Raw genomic sequence first — 24,600 nt, forward strand, 5'->3', positions numbered from 1 at the left:
ACTTTTGAGAGCCTTAATTGCTATACACTGGGTTCAGTTTTAATCTTCATAAAAAGATGTGTACTCAAATTTTCAGATCAGGTACAGAAAATGATCATATATGTCCTTCAATAAACCTAAATTGGCAGCTGAATATTATTTGAGTTGCAAAGAAAAAAAAGCATACATAAGTAGTTAAAATTAAATGTTAAGACAGCAGGAATTGATCAGGGAGAATATAATATTGGTTTGTGAATAGAGGGTCTAGAAGGAGAGTCATGACTGATGAGAAGTGAGAGGTGCTCAGTCATTAATAAGGAAGTACTTGGTTTATACTCTGAGCAATCAGAGAGTGATAAGAACTCTAGTAAAATCACAAAACACTAAAGGACTAGTAGTTACAGAAAATTTTTTTGACCTGCCATGTGTCATTAACGACTGAACATGTATGTGACTCTCAAGGGAGGGGAAATATTTAGGAGCACAGATTTTGTGTCCCATCATTGATCTGTATTTCAGTCCAATTCCAATTTCTCTTCAAAACGTTTGATATTTCATGCCTTCAACAAGAAACTTTTAGCACTTATTTTATACTGGATTCTATACCATGCACAGGGTCTAAAGAAACAAGTAAGATACATTTCTAATTCAAAATGATCTCATAGATTATTGCAAAAAATAAATTAGCCTGATAATTAATACTTCTCCGTTATACTTGTACAAATGTAAGAGAGATGGATCATAGAAGGTACGGATGAAATGAGGAAGGGCAAAGCTCGTGAAGGAGGTTGCTTGGTGGAAGATAACAATGAAATTATAAGTTAGTTAAGTCTTTAAGAGTCTACTTAGTAGGTTGAAAAGTATTACTTATTAGTGAAAGAGAATGTTAATGTATTTGTATTCTAAGAATTGTGACATAATTACACCAAGGGTTATGTTCAGTTACAAAATAATATTCATTTCAATAATTTGAAAGAGACATATTGAAATTTCAAGTCCCTTGAGAGCTTTTATGTTTGGCAAAAAAAAACAAAAAACAAAAAATCCAGAGTAGGTTTGCTTAAAGATGCAAAGAATAATGTAGGATCAAGGATTGAGAGTTGTGTTGCGTTGCATAATTAGGCTTTGCATAAACTCTGCTAATGACTGGTAAAAAACATAATCCAAAAGAGAATCAGAAAGTAGAAGGCTACAACAGAACCATAAATTCAGTAAGAGAAAACAGATAATGTTATAATCTTAGAGGATAAAAGTCATTTTATACAGGATAAATAGCCCCAAAGTGATTAAACAAAGATTGATAAATGTATCTAATCACTATGATAAAGTTCACATGTTGTAAAAAAGTTTAAATGAAGTCAAAGAGAGAGCAGAGATATATAGTACAGGTTAGAAACTGACCTCAGTATACATGTTATTGGATTTCCCTGGTAGCTCAGCTGGTAAAAAATCTGCCTGCAATGCAGGAGACCTGGGCTCGATCCCTGGATTTGATACCTAGGATGGGAAGATCCCCTGGAGGAAGGCATGGCAACCCACTCCAGTATTCTTGCCTGAATAGAGAAATATCTCTAGGTTGTTTTATTATATGAGAAAACTGAGGTAGAGCTCAGATTTTGAAGAATGATTCATTTTCATAAATTTAAAAGTATAGGCATATATTCACTTATATCCAACTGAAACATTTAAAATTCAGGTTAAAATATAAAATTGCCCCATAAAAATTCATTTCTGATTTTCAAGAAAGGAAAAAAGTCAGCACACAGAATCCCTAAACAAAGTCAAGGCAGGAATTCTGATGTTCAATCTTGTTGTTTCTTTGTAGAACATACCGTAGGTGCCAAGAGTGGAGAGAAGGAAAGTCTGAAGCCTTGTCAAGATCCTACACCCTGTGTATGTTCATGTAATGCTAGATTCTCAAGATATGGCCTCCCTTTTACAAACAAATTCACTTACTCAGAAGTTTACAGCAATGATAATTGCTAGTTTTGACTTGGTGTTGTGTAGATGAAAAATCTCTTAGAATTCTTAACAGTCAATCTTCATATGGATTTCCAGTTCAAACTAGAAAAGCCTCTTTGAAGAAACTTTGAACCTAACTTCAAAGGTTCCCACTGATAAAATTTCAAGGTAAATAAGCACCTCCCTGTTAAAATAAAGCTTCAGGACTGAGAACCAACAAAAGCAGCGGAAGCCAGAAATATGAATTCAGCAATTTAAAATATTATTGTATGAAATGAAAAATAAAATTACTTTTTACAATAAAATTAAGGGTATGAAAGCAAAGTCTGAAAATATTGGTAAGAAACAAGAGATTAAAAAGAATAATTGTGAAAATTTGCAAAAGAAAGTGAATTTCTGGAATTTAAGAATTCAATATATCAGATTTAAGTTAATGAACAGATTGAAGGGTAGATTAAGCATAGCTGTACAAATAAACAGTGACCCAAAAAATAAATTAAAAAATGTTATGTAGAATTAAGTTCTGAATAAAAAATCGAAGCAATAATAGAATGTTAAAGATGCATGAAGAATACACTAAGGCCTCTGAATCTAGTTACTGGTTTTGTCTACTCAGGACTTCCTCTTTCAAGTCTTTTTTTACTCTTTAGAGCTTGTGCATTTTTCATGCAGCCAGACTGCACAACTAAGCCCTAAATTTCTGTTCTTTTACCCAAATCTTCCAACTACTTTGTAGTCATTTTAAACATAAGCAATTATAAATTAAGTAGAGATTTCTGTATATCCTTCAGGATTATTACTATGTTTTTCTAAGAGTGATTTTCTATTTCCATTACTGCTGAATTAGTCATTGGAATTTTATTGTAAAGGATTATAAAAATATGTGCCGACATATGATTAGTACGATTTGCAGTCTCACAGTATCTCCCTTCAAGATGCTTGTTAATCACAAAGGGGAAAAAAGGGAGAATCCTGGCAGACGCACTCGTAACTAAGTGATCAAAATATGGTCACCAGTAATAAACTCTCTATATGATGTACCTCTGATGCATTTCACTGTGAAGGACACAAGGTTACTTCTATAGTATTCTTACCCCCAATACATCATCTCTCCCTAATCACAAGAAAATACCAGAAAAAAAGTTGAGGGATATTCTAAAAATTAACTAGCCAGTGCTCTTTAGAAAACAAAGACAGCTTGTAGAAACTGTCACAAACTGAAGAGTAGGGAGACTGAACAAGTAAATGCAAGGAGGAAACTTGGATTGTATACTGAAAAGAAAAAAGGATATCAGCAGGATAATTGATAATTTTTAATAAGAATTTCTAGTTTTGATAATTTTATCATGATTATATAAAATATTGATCTTAAAAACCCAGTCAATTAAAACATCAATGATTCCTTCTATATTTATTAATTAGAATTTAAATAATTTCCTACTATTCAATAACTTATTTATACTTATATTGTTATAACTCAAAAATTATAATTTATAATTTTAATTATATTTTAATTATATATTTAATTATATTTTAATTATAATTTAAATTATAATTATTTATTTTATTGTTCAAATTGTCACAGATATTGGAAACTTTTTCATACATTGGCTTCTACATCCTTTTGATGTGGCCTCATCATTTTCAATTACTTGTTACTTTTTGAAACCACAAAATGTTTCAGGATCATCTACTATTTTCACTGTTCCAACCTTAGAACTGATCATTTCTTCAAGGAATGCTGGTTCATTTTATTAGAGAATGGCCCTTAAAAATCAAGATGAGTATAGGACTCTGTGGGAGAGGGTGAGGGTGGGATGATTTGGGAGAATGGCATTGAAACATGTATAATATCATATGTAAAACGAATCGCCAGTCCAGGTTTGATGCAAGATACAGGATTCTCGGGGCTGGTGTACTGGGATGACCCAGAGAGATAGTAAGGGGAAGGAGGTGGGAGGGGGGTTCAGGATAGGGAACACGTGTACACCTATGGTGGATTCATGTTGATGTATGGCAAAACCAATACAATATTGTAAAGTAGTGTCTCCAATTAAAATAAATAAATTTATATTAAAAAAGATGAGTATATTAGACATGTTCATTGTTACTTGTGTTTTTAGCCATATATAGATAGATATAATTCAACTTTAAACAACAATATCAGCAACATCAATGTCAACTTAGAAACACATATATAATATTGACAAATTTAGAATTAGCAATAAGAAACATAGCTAAAACATGGATAATTCAATAAAACATTGTAATTCATGATTGTAGTTAAATTTCTGGGTAAAATATTTTTCATTTTTTAATAAAATAAAAATAAAATAAAATTCTAAATTATAAAAAATTTTGGTATCCATTTATTGACTAGAGTATCCTTTCTCCATTGTATGTTCCTTGTTACTTTGTCATAAAATAATTCTCCACATATTTATGGGTTTATTTCTGGCCTCTCAATTCTGTTTCATTGATTTATGTGTCTATTTTCCAGCCAATTCCATGTTGTCTTGATTACTATAGCTCTGTAATACAGCTTGGAATCAGGGAGCATTGTACCTCCAGTTGAGTTCTTCAGCTCCAGATTTTCTGCTTGATTCTTTTTAGAGTTTAAATATCCCTGGTAAATTATTCTGTTAATTAATTCATTAATCTTGTTCCTGAACTCAATGAATTGCCTGAGTTTTCTTGTCACATTTTGGGTTTCTTCATGATAGTTATTTTGAATTATCTGTCAGATTATGATATTCTGTGATTTTAAGTTTGGTTTTTGGAGAATTTTTATATTCTTTTTGTGGTACAATGTTACTGTGGATCTTCATGAAGCTTGAGTTGTTCCTCTGCTGGCACATTTGAAGTAGTGAATGCCTTTCTCCTTTAGGTAATATCTTCTTTCTTTTCTCGGCTGGTAAAGAATCCACCAGCAATGCAGGAGACCCCCGTTTGATCTCTGGGTGGGGAAGATCCCTTGGAGAAGGGATAGGCTACGCACTCCGGTCTTCATGGACTTCCCTGGTGGCTCAGCTGACAAAAAATTCTCTTGCAATGTGGGAGACCTGGGTTTGATCTCTGGGTTGGGAAGATCCCCTGGAGAAGGGCATGGCAACCCACTCCAGTATTCTTGCCTGGAGAATCCCAAGGACAGAGGAGCCTGGGGCGCTGCAGTCCATGAGGTCGCAAAGAGTCTGACACCAGTGAACAAACTGAGCAGGAGCAGGAAAGATTCAATGGGTTAGAAATTAGCTGTCCTTCTATTGTTTTCCAGTAGGTGGCGAGATAGCACAAGTTTGGGGGTTTTTTCCCCTTACATACGCTCGCTCTAGTTCTATTTGAGAGTAGGCACTTTCCACCCGCCACTAGCTCTGTCAGAGGTGGTTGCTGGCGCTGGCATGTCACTGCTTTGGAGTCCTCGGTGCCCTGCTACCACTGTGTCACTGGTGTTGCTGCCTGAGGCTCAAGGAGAGTGAGTGCTTCTGCTGGGTCTGTCCTCTCCTGAGTTACATACAGGCTTGGTCTTTGGTCTCCACAGGGTGATGAAATTTGGGGAAAGTAAGGATCACAAGTTCCTCTGCTGTGAGTGTTTGGTCCTTTTCAGTGGAGCCAGAGATCAAACATTACTTTGGTTCATAGACCCCTTACCCAAGTGCTGATGGCAACTGACACAAGCCTCTCCAACCACTACATGGGGATGACTGAAAATAGAGAAAGAGAAACAGGGCCACAGACGGAAAGGAATAAGAAGAATGAGCTAAGTGGTAGGAATTATTTAGTCTGATAAGTGTCTGAAAAGGGCTGGAGAGCAGCTATGTTAGAAAGGGATCTTAGAGATTGATTGATGTGTTGGTCACCAAGGTATATACATTTGATATGCCAATCACTGTGTCCTTTATGTACTTTAAACAGATACAAGAAAATTATTCATTAATAAAAGATAATAATGAGACAGCACTGCACTTCATTATGGTTACAATTAAAGAACGAAAAGAAATGCCCAGTTAAGTGAAAATGGAGAACATTTAGAATACTAGTAAATGGCTGATGAGATTATTAATTGGTACAAGAACTTGAAAATTAGAAGTATTTTCTAAAGCTAAACAGATTCATACCCTATGACTTGGCAATTCCTTTCTTATATATATACCTTGTAGTACAACATACTTGTATTCATCAAAAGACATGTACAAGAATGTTCGTAGCAGTGTTTATCAAACATAGCCAAAACCAAGACAGCCAACATGACCACTGGCAGTAAAATGGATAAGTAAAATTTACATTAATTCAAACGATTCTGTATAGCTATGAGAACGAACACACTATATCTACACGTGACAACTTGGACAAATATAAAAAGCATGATGTTAATAAAAGGAGAAAAACACAAAAGCGCCATAATGCATGCTTCATTTATACAGTTTAAAATTGGTGGTGTTAGAAGTCAAGAAAGTTGTTATCTTCAGATGAGTGTAGTCAGGACCGATATGAGGAAGGTTAGGGAATTATGGGTGTAATAATGTTTTGCTTCTTGGTTTGGGTTCTGGCTGCATGGGTTTATACTGCGAAATTGCAATGAGCTGTACAATTTATGACTTATGTTTGACTTGCAAAAAAGGTTACACAGAATCTTAAAAAGGTTACACAGCACTAACCATAAGAAAGCCATATGTGAGAAGGAATTAAAAACCTATGTGAGGGCAGATTAACAGAGATCCACATTTTCCAGGGAAAAGAGCATATGTTGGCAATGGTGATTAGAATGGGAGTGGAAAACAGAAAAACAAACAAATAAACAAACAAACAAAAAAAAACATCGGGCCTCAAAAGGCAGCCAGAAATCAAATGCAAAAAATGTACTGAGTAATTTAGTACAGTTTCAGGCAAGTGTGCTAGAAGGGAAATGTTATGAGGCTCATTTATTTTATCTTGTTTTTTTAATGCTCTGGATAAAGATAGGGTTAGTTATAGGGAATACATCTAAAATTTAGCAGCAGGGAAAGAGGGACCAACATGGAACCTATATGGTACTTACAGGTAAAAGCAGGTGTCAGCCACAAATTGGCACTTGCCATGGATGCTTGACATCTACCTCTACAAGGATTAATATCCTGCTGAAGCTGCTGATCTCCAACACCCCCTAAAGGAGTTCAAGGTGGAGAATAGAAATGAGGTGCTCTGTGCTCCAGGAAACTGGCAGGGCATGTCCTCATATAGTTAGATTTTCTCAGGAGTTGATTTTATAAGCCCAATTCTTGTATCTCCTTATATCTAGAAAAGCACTAAAATCCTTCTTTGTGGTGACAATTGCTTCTCATGACTAGCAGAATCTTCATGAGACCAGCAGAAACTTTCTACAAAAAAACATGCGTTTGATTGCATGTCCTCCCCCTTTACCAAAGTCACTTATATACTGACCTTCCCCCTTTACCTCTTTGGAACAGTTTCTCAGAGCTACCTGAGGGGCTGTCTCCTAGGCTGCAGGCATCATATTGCCCCCAATAAAACTTAACTTGCAACTCTCATATTGGGGAATTTTTTTTTTTTTCTTTTTGTCAACACAGGCTATACTGGCTGAGTGGTACATAGATTAGTACTGGTCTTTCCTCTCTTCTGTCTGCAGAGTGCTGGGAAAAATAGAGTCAGACTAGGAAACCAAAAGACACAGGCAAAATGAAACCATTCAGTTTCCTTATCAATTTAACTATTTTCATTACAACATTCAAGTCTTTGGCCTTCCTGTGGCCATAGCAAAGGCTAGTACCTAGTCCTACCCACTTGAGAACTACCTATGAGCTGCATGTACAGCAACTCTCTGAGGCTGGAAGAGAAATCAGGCTCAGTGTAGTTTGAAGATACCTTGCAGAACAATTGGCCAGGACAATATTTATTTATAGATTCATTCCTGAGTATGACAAATGATTGGCCTATATTCCCAGACAGGCCTGTCCCATTTGGAGTTAGAAGCATACTTTAAATTGAATTGATGATCGTTTTTAAGTTACTTCATTCATAAAAGATATCCTCACTGACAAATAAAGCAGAATTTTTAACCAATGCAATTAGATATTTCCTTGCTGAGTGAGTATTAGTCTCTCAGTCATGTTTGACTCTGCAATACCAAGGACTATAGCTCACCAGGCTCCTCTGTCCATGGGACTCTGTAGACAAGAATACTGGAGTGGGTAGCCAAAACCTTTCTCTGGGGGGATCTTCCTGACCCAAGGATCAAACCCAGATCTCATGCATTGCAGGCGGATTCTTTACCATCTGAGACACCTGGGAAGCCCATTTACTTACTTCTCTCTCTTTCAAAATAGATATTTGAGGGGTTTTGTTATTGCTTGTTTGTTTTTTACATTTTAATTTTCTAGCTTTTCTCACAGAACTGAAGAATGGCCATTGAAATGGACACTTTGCAGCACATGATGTTATGAAACCTCTTGTGTTCAAAGAAAATAATATCAAACATATAAACTGATCTGTTTCAGGATTGGGTTACAGTTCACAGGTGTCTCTAATACTCGATGAATGTAATTGCAAACAGAGGACAAATTGGATTTTACCAGTTCTTGAAAATACACTTCTATTTGAAATAAAATATTCAAGGTAGTTATTGTTGTCCAACTGCATTGAGTAACATGAGGAGCATAAAGGATTTAAGTAAATAAGATATTCAATTTCTTAAATATTTTTGCAGCTAGATTATTGTCCTGTGAAAATGAGAAGTTGGGAACATTCTGTATCACAAAGGCTTTATACATGTCATGACACCATTTGAGAAGGGAGATTTTGTATATCACAGAGGCATTTATTTTCTACAAGTATTTACTGACTGTTCTATTTACATAGTCCCATGATAGTATAATCAGGGCATTGTCATTGCACAGTTCTGTGTAGTTTGTTATAAATAGTATTCAACATAAATGTAATCCTTCATAATTGACATAGCATTGCTGCTATTGTTCAGTTGCTCAGTTGTGTCTGATTCTTTGCGACCCCATGGACTGCCGCACTCCTGGCCTCCCTATCCTTCTCTATCTCCTGGAGCTTGCTCACATTCATGTCTACTGGGTCAATGATGCCATCCAACCACCTCATCCTCTGCTGCCCCCTTCTCCTCATGCCCTCAGTCTTTCTAGAGTAAAAGAAGAGTATCTTGCATATTACCTTTGTAAGAAAGTACCATTGGTAGCATCATTTAATTGTTGTTAATTAGTATCCCTGCTACTACTAACAAGTCTAGAGAAAAAACACATTCAGGAAAGAATAAAATAGAAAAAGAAAGAAAGGAAGACTCAGGAAGATCAGAAAAAGAAGTAATACAAACAATAAACCAAACTGGCCTTGACAGTTTTTTATTTTGTTTGATTTTCATAAAGAATCAGTAAGGCAAGAAACCCTGAGGCTTGCCAAAGATCCCTGAGCAATTAAGCGGGAGGCAATGCTGGCCCAAGCACCCAGGGAAGCCTCAGGATGGAGAGATAGTGAGAGGCTGAGGAGTATAAATTCAAGTTCCCAGTGTCTAATCCTAGGATTTTTAAAGCTTCCTAAGACAAAGAAAAACTGGAGAATGAAGAAGAGAAAGTAAATCGGGTATCATTTCAAAAGCATTTTTAATAGTGTCATAATTTATCCATACAAAACAGAGACATTACTTTGCCAGCAAAGGTCCATCTAGTCAAAGCTATGGTTTTTCCAGTAGTCATGTATGGACATGAGAATTAGACTCTAAAGAAAGCTGAGTGCCGAAGAATTGATGCTTTTGAACTGTGGTGTTGGGAGAAGACTCTTGAGAGTCCCTTGGACTGTGAGGAGATCCAACCAGTCCATCCTAATGGAAATCAGTCCTGGATATTCATTGGAAGGACTGATGCTGAAGCTGAAACTCCAATACTTTGGCCACCTTATGCGAAGAACTGACTCATTGGAAAAGACCCTGATGCTGGGAAAGATTGAAGGCAGGAGGAGAAGGGGATGACAGAGGATGAGATGGTTGGATGGTATCACTGACTCAATGGACATGAGTTTGAGTAAACTCCAGGAGTTGATGATGGACAGGGAGGCCTGGCGGGCTTCAGTCCATTGGGTCACAAAGAGTCGGACATGACTGAACAAATGAACTGAACTGAATTTATCCTGGTGAATGTATTTATATTTGAAGGTTGATTTGCACTTTGAAAAGCTATACTTTGGCCACCTCATGCGAAAATTTGACTCATTGGAAAAGACTCTGATGCTGGGAGGGATTGGGGGCCGGAGGAAAAGGGGATGACAGAGGATGAGGTGGCTGGATGGCATCACCAACTCGATGGACATGAGTTTGAATGAACTCCGGGAGTTGGTGATGGACAGGGAGGCCTGGCGTGCTGAGATTCATGGGGTTGCAAAGAGTCGGACACGACTGAGTGTCTGAAATGAACTGAACTGAACTGAAACAGGCACAGGATTATTTGTTTGAGACAACATGATGCATATTAATACCACTATTCCATTGTTTAGGAATTTTCCAAAAGTAATATTTAATTGTGTACATATATACAATATATAATAAGTAGTGATAAAGAACCCGCCTGCCAGTGCAGGAGACATAGAGACAAAGGTTTGATCCCTGGATGGGAAACATCCCCTGGAGGATGAAATGGCAACACACTCCAGTATTCTTGCCTGGAGAATCCCATGGACAGAGGAGCCTGGAGGGCTACAGTCCATGGGGCAACAAAGAGTCAGATATGACTGGAGTGACTTAGCCCACACATATTTACTTCAGCTTGGCATTTGCAGTGGTATGAAAACCATTTGCTGTATCAACAATAAGAATAAATAAAATATCTGGAATCATTAATAACAGAACATTTTAGAGACTTACCTAGGACTTTGCTGTAGTATGAATTCCACTCACCCCAGTAGGATTGAAATATATAATCTTGCAGGGGATAAGATATGGTGTTTTTAAGCCTTTCACCAAAGGTCATCTGGTCCGTGAGCTCAGAAAGGGCTGCAGGTACATAGGACGCAGGTGCTGGAATTTTTCCGCAGTGTCTCTCCACTGTTGAAGCTGGGGAGAACCTCAGGGTGTACATAAATGGAATTCCTAATTTTAGAGCAACCAGATCTCCGCAGATTGTTACTGGGTCAGCCAGCAATACATCAAAACAACTTTTCCAAAGTCTTGCCATTAACTTGGGGTTGTTTAATACTCCATCACAGATTTGTATATTAATTCGGAAAAAAGTATCTAGGAGTTTTCCTAGTTCTTTGTAGAAAGTCCAGAGTGTGAGAGGAGTCGGTCTGTGATCTATCCACAACATTATCATATGTTCAATTAAGGAATCTATATTGCTCTTCTTGTAGGAAACGGGTATCACTTCAAAATTCACAGGAGAGTCAGAACTGGAGTTGATGAATAGAGTCGCTGATGAAGTCAGTACAGTCACATTGTGATTTCTTTGATTCAACTCTTCTAAAATTATCTTAATATTTAACCAATGGCTACCATCCGTTGGCCAAATTAGCACGTTCCCAGTTAGAACAATTTCAATCAGAGTCAAATTAAAAATCAGGTGATGGTAAAACTTCCTAGGTATGGTGACATCCATTATGGAAACCATCTTAATGTAGATCTTTTAAGATGAAAAGAAGCTTTCAATGTATAAAGTATTTAGGTAGATTATTTTTTTCAAATAAAATAATATTTACTGTGACAGCTACATTCTTTCATAACTCAACTGATCTATAGATTAAAAGGAAAACAATATAACTCAAGTTCTTAAATGTGTTAATATGATTATTCCAACGAAAGAAATGAAATCTGGTGCTATTTTAAAGAAAGAGAAGCAGATGGGTTATAAGCCTGATGCCTGTGTTTTCTGCAGTAGTAACTGTGATTTATAAAATGTATATTCAGATTAGTGTATCTTTCCCCAAATTAGTTAGATGAAAAATAACAGTTCTCACTGCTATGGCCACTTTGTCAAGACTTACAGTCCTTTCAAGTTGGATGTCTTTAACTATAGGACATTTTTACATGCATTGTCTGATTTGATTCTTTTCAGAGCTTGCTTGGCAGAAGTGATTCACTCCATTTCATGGATAATGAAACTAATGTTGAATTGCATAATCCAAAGCATATTTGACAGAATAATACAACTGGGATGATAATCATGATAATTGTTTAACTCATTTCTGACTTCTTACAATGTCATGCCTCATCTTTGTAAGTTTTAGGAACTTTGGCAATGCCCAGTGATGGGCATTATTATCATTTCCTCATGGCTCATATTTAGCAAAAAATTAAAAACAAGATTCACTTAGAGGAGGTTTGCTAAAACACCTCAAGAAATTTTTAGATTAATTGAGTAATAAGTTACTACATATTTGATAGAGAACTTTTCTTCTGTAATAAAGCAAATTAATCACTGTCTCCTTGTTACAGGGAAATTTTTATTTTCTTGCCTATGATGCATTTACACACAATCAAGGAGATAAGGACCAGCATCCTAAGGAATCACACACTTTTTATTCAGAGCTGTTTAGTAGCTTAACTTAGGTGGACACTAGACTTCATCAGTCCCACATTCAGAAACTGTCCTTTAATAAAGTCTGTGACCCCGGTGAATTACCAAGATCCTCTCAGCTTGAGAGATGATGCTAATTTGCTATATTACATTAGCAATAATATCTGCAAAGCTGCTTTGCAAACTGCTTGGCTCAGAGCAAGAGTTTAGAAATGCTGGCCGTCTAATAAATTTGCTGAAAGACTGACCAGTAAATCAGTGGGCTAGCCACAGAATTACTGGCTAGACATGGATGTCATGATATCTGTTAGTTGAGGTTCTTTGTGAATACCAAATCAAACAAGGTCAACTATTAATATACAACATTGCTGTTTTAAAAGTTAAAATATTTAAAGGCTGCCATTAAAAAGAGAAAATAAGAGCAAATAAAGTGATTAAAAGAAACAAGAATGGGAAATGAGAATGGAAATTAATTGCTTAATTTTATCTTCATAATCTGCTAAGTCACTTCAGTCGTGTCCAACTCTGTGAGACCCCATAGACGGCAGCCCACCAGGCTCCCCCATCCCTGGGATTCTCCAGGCAAGAACACTGGAGTGGGTTGCCATTTCCTTCTCCAATGCATGAAAGTGAAAAGTCAAAGTGAAGCCATTCAGTCATGTATGACTCTTAGTGACCCCATGGACTGTGTGTCCTTTCAAGAGCTAGCCCCAGTTTTATTATAGTGGCAACAATTTTAAAATTAATTAGATTTTGAAGAAAAATAGCAAAAGAAGAGTATGAGTAATCGTTAGAGAGAATTTGAAATATCTTCATAAAGAAATCTATTGCTATCATGATCTTCTTATAGAAAGGAGACAAAGCACATATAAAGAATAACTAAAAGTTCATATATTAAATACTGAGCATATAAAAATTATAAACTGAAAGTTTATATGTAAAATACTGAGATTTGTCCAATTATCAAAGTCCATGTAAGTATAGTATAATAATTAATTAGAGATTACTGTCAATAACTATGACAACACTTATCAAAATATACCCAAAATCAAATGGAAGTAGACAGCCCTAAATTACCCTAAATAAAAAAAAAGAAAATTCAAGAGCTCATGGAGTCAGCTTTCCACTGTTAAGTGATCTCTTCAGGACAATAATATAATTATCTATTTTAATAAAGACAATAAGAGGTAACAAAATTGATTAGTAACTGATATATATTTATAGATAGATAGATATTAAATTATTCTTGACTGTTGAAATAATCTCATTATAATCAATAGAGGTGTCTGTTTTTTTATTCTATAATTTCTTATAGTCTAAATTATTCATAATTTGCAAATTCAAAAATTATGAAGAGATTAAAAAATAAATTGTGTTTGGGGACATATGCTGATTAAGTATAAGCTGATTTAAATTTCCATCAGTGAAAAAATAACAAGCCAAATGTGCATAATTTCATGAAAAATTAAAGTTTTGTAACTTAAAACAATAACACATTTGTTTGTTTTATTAGTTCACTAATAGCTCTTCTGAATAAGGTTTCAATAATAGCATTGTGGAATTGTCATTCTGGAGACAGCATACGTCCAGTTGGCCCAACTCCATCAATTTGTATGTAAGAAAACAGGTCAAGAGAGGTTTCAATAATCTGAAAGTCATAATGCTGGAAATACATAAGTATTTTGGTTTTCCATCCAATGTTTTTTCTTCTATATTCTACTTTTTAAATGAAATAGTTGAGGTACATTTTATAATAGTAAAAATTAGAAAACGCTGTATTTCACAATTGTGAATATTTGATAATGGCATCTTAAATGTAGCTAATGAGCTCAGGAAATAATTTTAAAAGTATATGCCTGTGAAATATAAGTACCACAACTGAAACAAGATCAGTCATAGAACATTTGTACCAATTACAATACTGTTATTGTACTTTGAATTTTAGGGGAGGAAAAACAATTTCCCTTTACCTTTTCTAGGTTCTTCTGACTCATCTAAGAATTAAATCAACATGAGACAGATAAACAGGGGAAAAACCAAATTTAAGGGCATATATGGCACCCCACTCCGGTACTCTTGCCTGGAATATCATATGGATGGAGGAGCCTGGTAGGCTGCAGTCCATGGGGTCGCTAAGAGTCGGACGTGGCTGAGTGACTTCACTTTCAATTTTCACTTTCATGCATTGGAGAAGGAAATGGCAACCCATTCCAGTGTTCTTGCCTGGAGAATCCCAGAGACGGGGGAGCCTGGTAGGCTGCCGTCTATGGGGTCGCACAGAGTCAGACACGACTGAAGCGATTTAGCAGCAGCAGCAGCAGCAGGGTCTCCATAAGACTACTAAGAGGTCCAAGAACAAGCTAGATAATTGAGGCTAGCATGGCACCTAATGGCTCAGACAGCAAAGAATTTGCCTGCAATGTAGGAGACCCAGGTTCAATCCCTGGGTCAGGAGGATCCCCTGGAGAAGGAAATGGCAACCCACTCCAGTACTCTTGCCTGGATAATCGCATGGACAGAGGACCCTGGTGGGCTACAGTCCTTGTGGACACAAAGAGTCCAACAGGACTGAGTGACTAACTTTCACTTCCACTTTCATGCCACCTGAGAGAAGGAGGCAGGGGCTTGGGGTTTTAAAGGGAAGGAAGGAAATTCACATGGAGATGAAAAATCAAATATTTTGTAAAGGAATGTTTGCTATGCCATAGCAACAATGGAACAGAGTGGATTTTGGTCCCCAGGCCCTGGTGAGTTCCCTACCACAGCAGCCCATGTTCTCTGTAGATCTCTCTGGTGGAAGGGCTCTTCTGGGACTGAGTACCTTATCTAAATTATCTTAAGCTGTTAACCGGGAGGTTAAAAAAAAAAAAAAGACTTCCTGAGTCTTTGTCTCTTATTAAAAACATTCAGCCCCAGATAATCTTCAAGCCAAAGAGACACTTTTGGGGCTGGCAGGTTTTGTCCCCCTTCAGAATCAATTGCTCCTGTTCATTCTCTATTTTGAAAAAAAGGACTCTCAGTACTAATAAAGTTTTCAGTAGTAATAAAGTTCTCAGAATATGATTTAATAAGAGTGTGTATATAACACTTGCTGGAGAATGTTAGTCATCTATATAAGACTAAATTGTTTGTTTGTTTAGTCACTAAGTAATGTCTGACTCTTTGGTGACCCCATGGACTGGAGCCCACTGGGCGCCTCTGTCCATGGAATTTTTCAGGCAAGAGATACTGGAGTGCCATTCCTCCTCTAGGGGCTCTTCCTGACCCATGTATCGAACCGGTGTCTCCTGCATTGGCAGGGAGATTTTTTTTTACCACTGAGCCGCCAGGGAAGCCCAATAAAACTAAATCAAAGTATCTTAAAATATGCAATTAGTTTGAATTGAAAATCTCTAAGACAACATTTTTATACAGGAGTTTTTCTTACAACATTTTTTCCCAAAAATGCCCTGGCTTGATAGTTTCCCCTTCCTGTGTGCTCCCTGAACGTTGCTCTGGATGCTAGGACTTAATTGTGCTGACTTATTTCTCATTGTCACTCAGATTTGGAGGTGGCTCCATCAGCCGCAGAAGTCTGCAAACCAGTCCTAACACTGTTTTAGGAATAGGAGTAATCATCTCTTCAATAACTTCAGAGTTTTTGGCCTTTCATCAGTGCTTCAATTATATTTGAACTGTTTGGTTAGCATTTAGTTAATTCACTTGACATTTTAAACTTATGTGCACTTTCTTTTTTTCCTTTTGTTGTACCCTGTATAAACCTCTTTTAAAGCTCTCTATAAAGAAATGCCAGGTTGGGTTTGGCATTAAATACTTCACCACTTCCTTGCTTATAACCTCAGGCAAGTTACTCAGGGTCATTACAAAATAAGGGGAAATGAAAGTGCCTATTTTCTGTAGTTATGAGTACTGAGTGAAGCAATTGTTGTTTAGTCACTAAGCCATGTCCAACGCTTTTGAGACTCCATGAACTGTAGCACACCAGGCTCCTCTGCCCATGGAATTCTCCAAGCAAGAATACTAGAGTGAGTTGCTGTTTCCTGCTCCAGGGGATCTTCCTTACCCAGGGATTAAATCTGTATCTCCTGCATTAATAGGTGGATTCTTTACCACTGAGCCACCTGGGAAGCCCTGAGTTAAGAAATGCATGTAGATTATTCAGAATAAGAATAGCATTTGTGCTTAATAAATGTTAGCTATATTCCGGCTGTAAGAAGAGAATCTGATTTTAAAGTGATGAATTTAACCAGATCTCATCAACGAGGCTTAGCTCCTCTCTCTACTCCTCAGACAATGGCTGCCTGGGGCACCTGAGCTTTAATGCAGATGTTCCCAAACACCTACAAATTTCTCCACAAGTGCGAGTTATGCTGTGTCCAGGCGCCTCACACATGATCTAACACTAACAGTATTCCGTTCCAAGTTTCAAAAATGATTGAAGAAATACAAAGATATAAAGCTCAAGATTATTATACCCATAAAGATTATAACCCTCATTCCCTTACATTGAGTGGGAGCAAAACACAGTGAAAGTTCTTCCTGGGAATTGTGGAAGTCCCGCAACAAATTCCATCTTGGATATCACACCTATGGTTATCATCTGGCTTATGGGTAACTGTGGAAAAGGGAATGTTACTAGTGGTGATTTGAAAACTTCAAAGTAATCAAGGTCAACTGAAATTTAAACTAGAAGAAGGAAGGAAGGAGAGAGGGAAGCAAAGGAAAGACTAAGAAGAGAAAAACAGAAATAAAAATCCAAATCAAAACATACTACTCTTCAGGGAAAAGACTCGAATTCCCTTTTTTTTTTCTACCTTGAAATGACTACTGGAAATCAATCACTATACCGATATTACACACTCAGATTTGTCTCATTTCTAGCACTTTATTTTACATTAATTACCTATGCTTAGTGAGTCCCTTGTTCATGTGAAGATCTGAGTACTATGGTCACACTTTTTTTTGAAGGTCTACTGTGTTTTCTATTGAACTTAATATATTTGCATGACTGTCTATTGTTATTATAGATGGCATTAGTTTTTAAAGGTTACCCACCTAAGTATTCATCTATAAAAATACATTGTTTATTTATATAAATCTAGTATATAAAGATCACAGAAAAAAACTGTTTGCTTTTATAGTGGCCACAGAGTAAAACTGTTGTTAGTTATAGGTAATATTTATGGATTATAGTAAGCATTTTTACTGAATTAAAAAAGCTACATTATTATTTCCCTAAATGTTTCCCCAGTTTTTGTGGTAGCTTTTCAGTTGTTAATATAAACAAAAATAAACTTTACCTAGGTCAACTTTAAACAAATATATCTGAAATCTGCAAGAGCTATTCCTTACTTTCAGTTAATGTGGAGCTTTCTTAGGACCAGAAAGCTATCCTCAGGCAGATTGCCCCTTGCAAATGGAGTCACTTGGAGACCTATGCCTAAAGGAATAGCAAGCTGCTTCATGATACTACGGCCAAATTAAACTCCATCTAGCAAATTAAACTAGGAGAGAAATAGAATAGATTTCAAAACTAAATACATTGAAAGGAAGAACAGTACCCAAGAAAGTTTCATCTTAAAAGAATCTGAAAGATTGATAATTTATTTTAAAGGAAAGAAAAATCCTTCTAAATGCTTTGGTGTTAGAAAAACCTGTTTGAAAATTTTCTCAACCTAAGGGATATATGATTTAATTTTAACATGTTCACTATTTCTAAGCTTCAATATTCTCATTTGTAATTGTAGATTTTTCTTCAAAAGTTCATTAAAGATTAAGATATCTATTAAATGTGAAGCACTCATCACACTGTACAGTGAGACAGAAGAGATCAACAAATATTCCATGGTATTACTATAATGATATTCATGAGTTTGAACCAAATATCCAATGTCTGAAATAAAAGAGGTAATTACCACATAATATCCAATTTCTAGCAATTAGAAGAGATTAAGGACTCATTCTGAGGTTCTTACAGCATTCCACTGCCGAAAATAATCTTACATTTTTTTACTCCATTTATTTACTCCTCCATTTATTTACCCAGATGTGAAAATTTGAGACCTGAGTGGATATGTATTTTTCGCAATGATTTTGATTAGAGCACTCAAGCTAAAGTAAAAGATAAATTCAAATTACAAGTTGGAAATAAGTTCTTTATACATGAGTTCTGTTCACAATCCTCATTTATCATTCTGCATGTACAAAGTCCACACAAAAATAAATTACTTTGTCGTATCAGTACTTTTCTTTCTTACCTGACCTTTGGAACATGACTGTTCAAGTCCCCAGACTTAAGAATATTGTGTTTTAGTAAAACGAACTTTAAATAGTCATTCTAAGTCGGAAAAGTATAATTTGATTAGAAACATGATATTATCAAAATTAGAGGGTAAAAACCTTTTCAGAAATCTTCATTACATTCCCATGAATAAATTTGTTAAGAAAGATTATTCTAAGGTCTTAATACAAGGAAAATAGTGTGGTTTTATTACCAGTATTAACTTACAAACACAATATAATGAAATGTGATTTTGAGATTGCTAGCATGGGGAAGGTTTACAAGGGATAATTTTACCAACACAAAGAACCTCATAATCCTGATCATTATTATCCCAAGCTTGACAATGAGTAGTTGATAAAAAACATAAATGATGAGATGAGAATGCAGACATGTATCATGACCAAGGAGCTCTAGAAGTGCATTCCTGTAGTTCACTAACTGAGATGCTGCACACGTTCAGATTTCACTGTTGGTTTACTACATGCATGAGGGGTTAAAGAGTTTTCAAACATCTTTACAGCTTTGTTGCCTCATGAAATTGCCGTTCCTTTATCCTCTTCCTTAAATTTTAAGGTCCCGTTTTAGCCCTAGGATGTTGACGATCTATTTATCTTCATTGGGTAGTTCATGATCACCACAGTAGCTGTACTTATTCTCTCTAAACATTAGAATGGGTAGATTTATTTAGAGAGAAATATCTGTCTTCTTTTCAATTTGTGGACAACTGTTTAACATACCCAAAAGAAATGATGAACCAATTATAACTGACATCCCTCTTGATACTTCTCACCCATAAACCCACTCATACGTAGTCAATTAAGTTATAGCAAAGGAGCCAAGAATATACAGTGGAGAGGACAGTCTCTTCAATAAATGGTGTTGGAAAAACTGCACAGCCACATGTAAAAGAATGAAATTGGATTCCTATCATACATCATGTACAAAAACTAACTCAAAATGGATTAAAGGCTTTTATAGTTTGAACTGAAACCACAGAACTCCTGGAGGAAAACATAGGCACTAATCTCCTTGGTATAGATCTTGGGGATGCTTTTCTGGATTTTTTTACCAAATGCAGAGGCAATAAAAGCAAAAATAAACATGTAGGACTACATCAAACTAGAAAGCTTCTACACAAAAAAAGTAAAGTTCCAACAACATTAAAAGGCAACCTATCAAATGGGAGAAAATGTTTGTAAATCATATATCCGACAAGGGGCTAATATCCAAAGTATATAAAAATTTATGCAACTTAGTTACAAAAATACACACAATGTAACTGAAAATGCTCAGAGGACCTGAACTGACATTTTCCCAAAGACATACAGATGGCCAACAGAAACATGAAAAAATGTTCAAAAGCACTAATCATCAAGAAAATGAAAATCAAAACCATGATGAGCTATTACCTTACACTTCTTAGGATGATTGTTATCAAAAAAGTTTAAAAAAAATGTAGGTGAGAATGTGAAGTAAGGGAACCCTTGTGCAATGTTGGTAGGAACATAAATTGGCACAGCTCACACTATAGAAAACAGTACAGAAGCTCCTCAAACAACTGAAGATAGTGCTACAATTGATACAAAAATTCCACTTCTGCATATTGATCGAAGGAAATGAAGACAGTTCAGTTCAGTCACTAAGTTGTGTCCAGCTCTTTGCAACTGCATGAACCGCAGCACGCCAGGCCTCCCTGTCCATCACCAACTCTTGGAGTTCACCCAAACTCATGTCCACTGAGTCAGTGATGCCATCCAACCGTCTCATCCTCTGTCGTCCTCTTCTCCTCCTGCCCTCAATTTTCCCAGCATCAGGGTTTTTTCAAATGGGTCAGCTGTTTGTATCAGGTGGCCAAAGTTTTGGAGTTTCAGCTTCAAAATCAGTACTTCCAATGAACACCCAGGACTGATCTCCTTTAGGATGGACCGGTTGGATCTCTTTGCAGTCCAAGGGATTCTCAAGAGTCTTCTCCAGCACCACAGTTCAAAAGCATCAATTCTTTAATGCTCAGCTTTCTTTATAGTCCAACTCTCACATCCATATATGACCACTGGAAAAACCATAGCCTTGACTAGACGGACCTTTGCTGACAAAGTAATGTCAGTGTCTCTGCTTTTGAATATGCTATCTGGGTTGGTCATAACTTTCCTTCCAAGGAGTAAGCGTCTTTTAATTTCACAGCTGCAATCACTACCTGCAGTGATTTTGGAGCCCCAAAAATAAAGTCAGCCACTGCTTCCACTGTTTCCCATCTATTTGCCCTGAAATGACAGGACCAGATGTCATGATCTTAGTTTTCTGAATGTTGAGCTTTAAGCCAACTTTTTCACTCTCCACTTTCACTTTCATCAAGAGGCTCTTTAGTTCTTCTTCACTTTCTGCCATAAGGGTGGTGTCATCTGCATATCTGAGGTTATTGATATTTCTCCTGGCAATCTTGATTGCAGCTTGTGTTTCTTCCAGCCCAGCATTTCTGATGATGTACTCTGCATATAATTTAAATAAGCAGGGTGACAATATGCAGCCTTGATGTACGCCTTTCCCGATTTGGAACCAGTCTGTTGTTCTATGTCCAGTTCTAACTATAGCTTCCTGACCTGCATGCAGGTTTCTCAAGAGACAGGTCAAGGGGTCTGGTATTCCCATCTCTTTCAGAATTTTCCACAGTTTATTGTGATCCACACAGTCAAAGGCTTTGGCATAGTCAATAAAGCAGAAATAGATGTCTTTCTGGAACTCTCTGGCTTTTTCTATGATCCAGTGGATGTTGGCAATTTGATCTCTGGTTCCTCTGCCTTTTCTAAAACCAGCTTGAACATCTGGAAGTTCACGGTTCACGTACTGCTGAAGCCTGGCTTGGAGAATTTTGAGCATTACTTTACTAGTGTGTGAGATGAGTGCAATTGTGTGGTAGTTTGAGCATTCTTTGGCATTGCCTTTCTTTGGGATTGGAATGAAAACTGACCTTTTCCAGTCCTGTGGCCACTGCTGAGTTTTCCAAATTTGCTGGCATATTGAGTGCAGCACTTTCACAGCATCATCTTTCAAGATTTGAAATAGCTCAACTGGAATTCCATCACCTCCACCAGCGTTGTTCATAGTGATGCTTCCTAGGGCCCACTTGACTTCACATTCCAGGATGTCTGTCTCTAGGTGAATGACCATACTGTTGTGATTATCTGGGTCATGAAGATCTTTTTTGTACAGTTCTTCTTAATGTCTTGCCACCTCTTCTTAATATCTTCTGCTTCCATTAGGTCCATACCATTTCTGTCCTTTATTGAGGCCATCTTTGCATGAAATGTTCTCTTGGTGTCTCTAATATTCTTGAAGAGATCTCTAGTCTTTCCCATTCTATTGTTTTCCTCTATTTCTAACTTCAAAAAATATCTATGGCCCATGTTAATTGCAGCATCATCTACAATAGCTACATGTGATATCACATTTTTAATTATTCATTGATGTTGTTTTCATGTCTTGGCTACACACACACCAACACACCCACACACACACCCCCCCCCACACACACACACACACACTGGTATATTATTTAGGCAAAGCAAAGGAGGAAATCCCAAATGATAACATGGATGGACCTTGGACCTTGAGGACATTGTGCTAAGTGAAATGTCAGACAGAAAAAGACAGATACCATAAAATCTTTTTATGTTTATATCCTAAAGCAAATAAAACCTTAGCTCATAGATACAGTAGAACATACTAGTAGCTGCCAGAGATGAGAGTAGAGGGTAGATGAAATGGGTGAAGGAGATCAGAGGGTGCAAATTTCCAGATTAAATATTTAGATAAGTCCTGAGGATATAACACACAGTATGGTGAGTATGCTACTGCTGCTGCTGCTAAGTCGCGTCAGTCGTGTTCGACTCTGTGCGACCCCATGGACGGCAGCCCAGCAGGTTCCTCTGTCCCTGGGATTCTCCAGGCAAGAATGCTGGAGTGGGTTGCTATTTCCTTCTCCAATGCATGAAGTGAAAAGTGAAAGTGAAGTTGCTCAGTCGTGTCTGACTCTTAGCAACCCACCAGGCTCCTCCATCCATGGGACTCTCCAGACAAGAGTACTGGAGTGGGCTGCTATTGCCTTCTCTGTTTTTAAAATACCACTCTCTTGACACATACCACCTGTCTCCTTTATATTTTTGCCATAAGACATTAGAGAACCTGAAGAAATTTCTTTGGCCAATCTAATATGATCTCTGTCCTTTATATATATCTCCATTACTCACATCATTTATACTGTAAATATTTATTTTTATGTCTGGTTTCGCTGCTTGACTGTGAAATCCTTGAAGCCAGGAACTTGACCTCAGTCCTTGTTATAACCTTTCTGTTTAGAGGGTGTCTAGTACACAATAGGAAGTCTATGTGCAACAATCAAACATTTTCATAAACATATAATATTTTTAAAAACACACATACAAATGTTTATACTGGTAATGGGCTTGTAGAAAGCTTAATTTCTTCCAGGTTTTTCCACATCCCACTAGAGTTTCTAGGCAGTTTCTGTTTTCAATACAATATCTAAATGAGAATTTAGCCCTATTTTTAAACTTTGGTATTTGTCACAAAATGTTATCCATAAAAGAACTTATTTGGTATCTTCAAGTCCATAAAATTAGAAAACAGCACATTGTAGTTCCAAAACATAGTGTCTTTTATCTTCATTTTTGATAGCAAATGATAGTAATAGATAGTAATCAATACGTAGGGTTGAAGAAGAATAGCCATAGGGAAACAGAGAAGAAGTGATACAAAGCTCTGTTTGTTAAAAATAATAAAAATGTAACATACCCAAAGCTTTACTATAGTAGGAATCCCACGATTTCCACAGAGTATTAAACATGTAGTCCTGTAGATGGTAGGAAATGAAATTTCTTATTCTGTCAGTGAAAGACATCTGGTCGGTGAGTTCTGATAAAATAGCAGGAACATAGGAAGGAGGGTATGGTACCTTCCCACAGTGTTTTTCCACTGTTGAGGCTGGAGAAAACCTCAAGGAGTAGATAAATGGTATTCCCAATTTTAAAGCTATTATATCACCACAAGGAAAGACTGGATCTGATACCAAGACCTCAAATTTGCTTTTCTTCAGCTTTTCCATTAGCTTTTTGTTTTTGAGAACACCGTCACAGATTTCTCTGGACACCATGTGGAAGTCCTTGATGACTTTGGCCATCTCTTGATAGAATCTCCAGATGGTTAAAGGAGATGGTCTATGTTCCATCCAGGTCAAAACAAAGTCCTCGATCACTCCTTCTATTCTTTCTTTGCCAAAGGGTACCTCATATATTTCAAATATCAGAGATGGATTGGTGGTTGGTGTGATGAAAAGTGCACCAGAAGCCACTAGGACAGTCACATTATGCCCTTTTTTAATCAGTTCATCTATGATTATCTTAACATTTAGCCAATGACTACCTTCCATTGGCCAAATCAGAACATTCCCACCGAAAGTGGTTCCTAGGAGACTTATCTGAAGAGACAAGAGTAGAATGATCTTGTTCAACATGCTGTTGCTTGATGTAGAAGATTCAATGAAGTGTGACACAAATGAATTTCTCTGCTTTTTAAACAAAAAGGAAAGACAAATTATTTCTCATTTTTTATTCAAAACTTCTCTATAAAAATGACATTACTTATGGTAACTCTATAATCATAATCTTATGACAATTACAGATTAATTGTGTTATTTCTCAGCCTGGTGCTTTAGCTTTGGTTATGAATCTTGCTCTCTTACGCTTTTCTTGAACTTGATCCTTCAACCGTTCCTTTGCATCTTATAATTGTTAAATTATTATTATTAGGCTGCTTAAAGCTACTGTGTATTTCAATTCTCCACTCAGT

The 24,600-nt window shown here is 36.6% G+C and overlaps 1 protein-coding gene across 2 annotated transcripts in view; it reads right to left on the bottom strand.

Annotated features, from left to right (window-relative positions):
* Nucleotides 1–24,600, bottom strand: part of LOC120862205 (UDP-glucuronosyltransferase 2A1) — a 54,880-nt gene that overhangs the window by 26,178 nt on the left and 4,102 nt on the right. Inside the window, exons 2-3 of one of the 2 annotated variants that reach the window (XM_040238328.1) lie at nt 23,550–24,319; nt 10,808–11,439 (exon numbers count right to left, since the gene is read on the bottom strand). In XM_040238328.1, coding sequence (XP_040094262.1) covers nt 10,808–11,439; nt 23,550–24,265 — 1,348 coding nt within the window. In that variant the 5' untranslated portion in view covers nt 24,266–24,319. Of the gene's footprint in view, nt 1–10,807; nt 11,440–23,547; nt 24,320–24,600 lie in introns of both variants that reach the window. The other variant, XM_040238327.1, reaches the window with a different exon arrangement.

The sequence above is a fragment of the Oryx dammah genome, unplaced genomic scaffold (genome assembly GCF_014754425.2).
Source record: "Oryx dammah isolate SB20612 unplaced genomic scaffold, SCBI_Odam_1.1 HiC_scaffold_3, whole genome shotgun sequence".
Taxonomy (NCBI): domain Eukaryota; kingdom Metazoa; phylum Chordata; class Mammalia; order Artiodactyla; family Bovidae; genus Oryx; species Oryx dammah.